The 6,000-nt window shown below is 42.8% G+C and overlaps 1 protein-coding gene across 3 annotated transcripts in view; it reads left to right on the top strand.

Moving 5' to 3' along the window:
- Positions 1-335: 335 nt before the first annotated feature.
- The window catches only part of BICD1 (BICD cargo adaptor 1), a 229,157-nt gene continuing 223,492 nt past the window's right edge, over positions 336-6,000 (top strand). For 2 of the 3 annotated variants that reach the window (XM_006114397.5, XM_006114395.5), the window contains exon 1: positions 341-1,242. In XM_006114397.5, coding sequence (XP_006114459.1) covers positions 1,030-1,242 — 213 coding nt within the window. In that variant the 5' untranslated portion in view covers positions 341-1,029. Of the gene's footprint in view, positions 1,243-6,000 lie in introns of all 3 variants that reach the window. The other variant, XM_075940436.2, reaches the window with a different exon arrangement.

The raw sequence follows: 6,000 nt of genomic DNA, 5'->3' as shown, positions 1-6,000 counted from the left end.
TGTATTCTGGGGTAAGAGGGTTGAGGGAGTTTGGGGTGCGTCTATGGAGAGGGTTGTTGCCTTAGAGGGAATTTTTTAAGGTGTCTGAGATGTCCCTGCTCTGATATCCCCTTTGCAATGCTCGGTTATGCAAGGGTGAAGATGCATTGACAGGAAGCAGATGAGGATTGTTTCCTGCTGTTCTCCTTGTGCAAACCTGCCAGTGAATACCCTGGTGTGTGTGTGTGGGGAGGGGAGGGGGGGAAGGGACAGATTTCTGGAAGGGGGCGTGTGTTGTGTGGGTGTGTGTGAGAGATCTATACTTCTCAGCAGACTTGTGTGGAGGCAGCCACACACACTCCTGCCCTGATGATGGTGGGGGAGTGGGAGGAGGCGACATCACAGCCACTTTCCCATCTCTCCTCCCTGCCTTTTGCATTGCTGCCTCTCCTTCTTCCTGGCCGCGGGGAGGGGGGTGTGTGTAGAGGGGGGCTGGCGGGGAGGTGGCTGTAGTCTCTCTCCTTTGCTGTGCTCTGGTAAGAATTGTCCCTCCCCCCCCTCCCGCCCAGCCTTCCTCCCCATCTGCTCTCTCCCCCTCTCGCTCGGCTCCAGGCGGGCAGCAGGCAGACTGCATCATTTTTGCACAGGCTGCAGCAGCGGCAACGGGCAGAGAGGGAGCAGGTGGGGAGTTCAGACTGCAGTGAAGCTGCCCTCGAGGCATGGCGGATCAGTGCCTCTGAATAAGCAAAAAAAAAAAAAAACCCCAACCCCAAGCTGCCCTCACCCCCCACCCTCACCCCAGGACGCTGGGCTGGTGCTGACAGGCCAAGGAGAAGGAGAGAAGCGGGCAGAGGACAAATGGGGCTGCAGCCTTTTCTTTGATTTCCTCCCCTTCTTCTCCCCATGTTGCATCTCTCTTCAGTGATTCAGCCAGTGTAGCTGCTGCTCCCAGCAGCAGCGTCCAGGGACAGTGTGTGCCATCCCTCCCTCCCCCCTCCCTCTACCCCCTCTCCATCTCTCTGTCCGTCCATCCACCCACCCACAAGGGCTATGGCTGCAGAAGAGGTATTGCAGACCGTGGATCACTATAAGACTGAGATCGAAAGGCTGACTAAGGAGCTCACCGAAACAACGCACGAGAAGATCCAGGCTGCTGAATATGGGCTGGTGGTGCTGGAGGAGAAACTCACCCTGAAGCAGCAATATGACGAGCTGGAGGCTGACTACGATTGCCTTAAACAGGAGCTGGAACAGCTGAGAGAGGTGAGTGAGCGGCTGCTTTTCTCTACCCCCTTTCTCCCCAGTAAAGCTCGTGCACTAAGCACAACGAAATACTGACAGGTGCCCGCGGATCTCTTCCCACGGATGCGCTCTGTGTTCAGGTACCTGAGCCGCTGGATCAGACATGGAAGCAAAAAATGGCCTTGTGGAGAATGTGTGTAAAGAACCCTGGAGGCATGAATTTATGAGCCCGGGAGGAGTGATTTATTTCAGGACTCAAGGATCAGCAATCACTGCGGAGTTAAAGGGTGGATTATATGACAATTTAAACCTATGGCTACGTTAAAATGCTACACTGTGTAGCAAGAAAGCAAATGGGAACCCCTCAACTTCTCATAGCAGACCTTTGCAGCACTAGGAAATACTTCCGCCATACCTGAATTGTTTGGTCCTTATTTACAGAAAAGCCCTTGGTGAACCCTGGACAATTGTAGTACATATATAACATTTTGGGTGATATTTATACAGCATATTGTAATACTGTATGTGGAAAGAGGGACACCTCTCTGGGTTATTTATATCCATTTAGGGGGCAACCTGTCATTCAAGAGAGGCAAAGCAGCCACAAGATAGTTATGAGGTCCTGCTAATCAGTGACATTTAAACTTCCAGTTCATCCTTGAGAGATGAAATACTTGATCTGGTACATATTTTTGAAGTGTCTTTTAGCTGGGTTTGTATAACATGGAAAGTATAACTATGAGTGTTACATGTAACCTTTTATCATGTAACTTCTTATATATTCCTCATCTTCAGATATCATCCTACTTCTTATATTTATCATTAAGATAAGTAAGAAAGATTCGTACAATGAACATACACCTGATGTATGGTAGTAGGTGTTTACATATTCAGTATTATCCTAACTAATCTCTAAATTTTAAAATATTCTCATCTTTCTGTGTAAAGACAGAGCAAATTAATTTACACATAACAATACCTTGATGTAATTAAGTAAACATTGGGAGAAGAGAAAAAGTATAAGAATGACTTTTTCTGAAATTTAAAGTAATGTTTTTCTCTTGTAAAATTATATTACCATTTATAATCAAATATAGGGAAGCTCTTTCCAGTGAAAAATAATGAAATAGATATTTCTCATTGAGAACAGTAATTTGTTGACCAAACTTATAAACAACAAATTGTCTACACTTATGTTTGGACACTAAGTTTTATGCACTTTTACAAATATTTGCCTATATATGTCGAGGTTTTGTTTTACCTACTTGTAAATGTAATAAGTTAAATATTTTGCTTCAGTGACTAGGACAGTTTTTAGAAATAATATTTTTGTAACAGAAATGTTTTTTGTGAAAGCCAGTTATCGATTTGATGTGTTGCTTACACTTACGCTCTTATTAAGTGCTTATATAAAATATAGAGCAGACGTTTTCCTCCAAAACTCGCAGGACCAGTTCAATGGGTTCAGGATTTGAAATCACTGACCTTAGCTTCAGGGATTGAGATGGGTAACTTGTTCAGTCATAAGGACTGAGCTGAGAAAAGTGGTGCAGCAGCAAAAGGTAACTAGAACTAAGGTGCAATTATAAAATATCATGTATAAGAAAAAGGAGATAAAAGTAACAGTAGCTGACTGTGATCTTCTCAAAGCAGTGTACATCCATGCTGATCAGTAATGACTGTGGAGAGAGGGTTGTGCATTACCACAGGGGCAATGGTTAATGCAAGAGAAATGAAAAAAATGAACTAGAGCAATAATTTAGCTCCTGATGCCTGTGTTGACAAGGTTGGTGAAACTGGAAAATGTGTAGTTATGAAGTCTGTTCTGATTTGTACCCCACTGAAGTGCATGAGATTGCATAGGGTGCATACAAGCACAGAATGGAGTCCACAGAACAAAATCCATGTCTCTGACCCACAGGCTATGGAGAGAACCATTGAGGGAAGGATTCTTTTGCTCCCTAGACATGAAATCACAGTGAAACCATTCCACAGCTCCTAATTTAGTCCTGGGATCCTGGCCCTCTCTGGCCTACATATGAATTCTGGCAGCATAACTGTAGATGCTGGTATACAGGGCATTTAAACCCTCTCAATAGGCTCACAGAATTCATCCTTTCCTCCTACTCCTTGCAGAAGAGCCACCTGTTCTGTTACATATAAGTAGAGCTCTGTGTAGCTACAAAATTTGAATCCACATCTGATTCACAAACATGGTCCGCCTATATCTGCACCCACAAAAGTAAAAGCAGATAGATGCATCTACAGAAATAAAGAGGGTACCCATGTCCGCAGCTCTAAAGTGGGTATCCATAGACTGACTAAAGTCTATGTATAAAGCCCTCACACTTGTGAAGATAAGGTTACTCCCAAATCTGTCTACTCTTCTAATCTGCTTTTCTAATCTATTTTTTAATACACCCATTAGTACTGTGGCTTGAGTGTGGATCAGATTCAGCACTGTTAAAATAAAGCAATTATGTCTATTTGTTGACATGTTGGAATTAGAATTCAGTTGGAGGTGGTCTAATCAAACTGGTGAAAATCTTAGTTGTATAGCTACATGGCAGAAAACCCAGCTTTCTGCTGTTGACAAGCCCAACGGTATACTGTGACAAGGGAATTTTCTGTCTCATTTATATGAATTCTTAGTTTCTATCTGCATTATCTGTTGTTACCCAGTGGAGAGAGACGTGTTAAGTCTGTACTTAGCAGTTACACTGGACATGAGATGAGGGTGTTACTTTGTTGTCTGGGCCATAGTGAATAGGATTGTTAAGGAACTGGCTGGAAACTGCTGAAAGCAACCCCATCTAAATGCAGAATCCCAGCAAGACAATAGAAAGCCCCAGTGACCAAAACATTGAAACCTACGAAACCTTGACCAACTCCCCAGTTCAGAAACAAAGACCTGAGATGCTGACTCTTGGAGTGGGCCAGTCCACAAAAACAGTTAGTGGGTGGTTAGTACGCACAAGCATCCAGCTTCCCCTGTCCCCCCCCCCCATCTGCTGGTTGCCCCACCTGTCAACTGCTCCCGCTCCCAATACCTCCCACTCACCCGCTTCACTGGAGAGCGGTTACTGCTGTGTACAAGACAATGAAAACTTGTAGATGCCCCACACTGTTTTGTTAATCCCACTCTGTCCCTATGCAGCATGATGAACAGATAGTAGAGTGTTGTGGGGCTAAAGTTGGCTCCCCATCCCGCCCAAACTCATCAAAAATGGTCTCTGTGTGTCATCTGAAAGATGCACTGCAGAGGGTATTTTGGGGTGTTGGCTGCATCTCCAACCTTTGACTACTAATGGTACAGGTCAACATTCCCAACACAGATTATTTTGCTTCTACAAAAGGTGGGGGAGGAGGGGCTGGGGATTGTGCATAGGGAGAAGAGTTGGGTTTCAAGCCATTTCCACTATACATTTGTCTGGCTCTGAAGTCATTTGCACACTGGGACAGAATTTGGATCTAGTTTCTTACTGAAACAAGTATTCACTCAGTTAATGGATTATTTTATTATGATGCCTTTATGTTCTGCTATTAGCGACTCTTTCCACTTTAACACTGATCAGATAGACCTGTCTCTGTCACCTTTGCCTACCTTGGATGTGTCCAGTTGGATGTAAGAAACATACCATGAAGCCTAATCCTACAGTCTTTACACATTCAAAACTCCCTGCACTTCAAATGGGCTTTTCTATAAGGATTGAAATAGGAAGCCTCACATTTGAAAGAATGAAATATTTTTCAGTATTATGGCTCGGTGAGTTGGTAAAGTAAATCCATTGTAAGGTAGATCAAGGCAATCAATTGGAATGCATTACATTAAATATTAATGTATGTGCGTATGATTTATGCTGGACCACCATTAAAATACAAATTGCTGTGGTGGTTCTTGAAATTTCTGGGAGTGTTGTTAGGTGGCCATATTTTAAAGAGTTTGTTGTTTTGAGGTGTTAGAGAATGCTACATGATAGAAAAGATATGAGGCTGTAATCAATGACTCAATAGCAAACGTGACTTTCAATCTGTGAAATAATTATTACATTATGTCCCAGTTTAAGAGTCTTCAGTGGGAAGAAATGAGGAATCAATCAGCTATTTATCCTTATGTTTTCCAAGAACTGGACCAATTAGTAGGAAGGTGAAAAGAGAGGTGCTGTTTTGCTGACTTTACAGCTTTCAAGGTTGTGACATACAGTTAGAATAGCTGTAGCTTGTAAGGGAGAACTGGCAGAGTGCTGTTGCAACTGTATGCCCTATTTCCATTAATATTAACATTTTAAAAGCTCTTTTAGTTATGTTGATTTTTTCCATCTTCTAAATAATGTTTCTAATTATCATTAGTTTATATTTCAGAGATAAAACCTGAATTTTAGGCTTGCAGTGGAATGTCTTGCTTTTGGATCCCAAGTAAGCAAGATACTGAAGCACAGGTGTACCGGTAATCAAGTGAATAGGGATTCACTAGGACTATTCAAGTGCTAAACTATCTTGCTGGACTGTGGACTTAATTAAATTCATTTAAGCATTTTGTGGAAGTTATTCTTTTTTTTAAGAGTTTGTGCATTTGTATGGTCACATATTAGTACTTGCAGTGCAAATTTCTGCAACAAGAATAATTTTTGCAATTATTTTTTCATTAAAGCCCTAAAAAGTTAACTTGCATTAGCGACCTCAGTTAAAATCCCAGCTTGCATCTGGAGCATGGGTTAGACCCAACAGAAAAAGCCCAGCTGCAGAGGTGCTAGGGGGGAGAGGAGAAGAGTGAGCCTA

This window comes from Pelodiscus sinensis, chromosome 1 (genome assembly GCF_052426305.1).
Source record: "Pelodiscus sinensis isolate ZL-2025 chromosome 1, ASM5242630v1, whole genome shotgun sequence".
NCBI classification, from domain to species: Eukaryota; Metazoa; Chordata; order Testudines; family Trionychidae; genus Pelodiscus; species Pelodiscus sinensis.
This window is presented reverse-complemented; position numbering and strand designations above follow the sequence as displayed.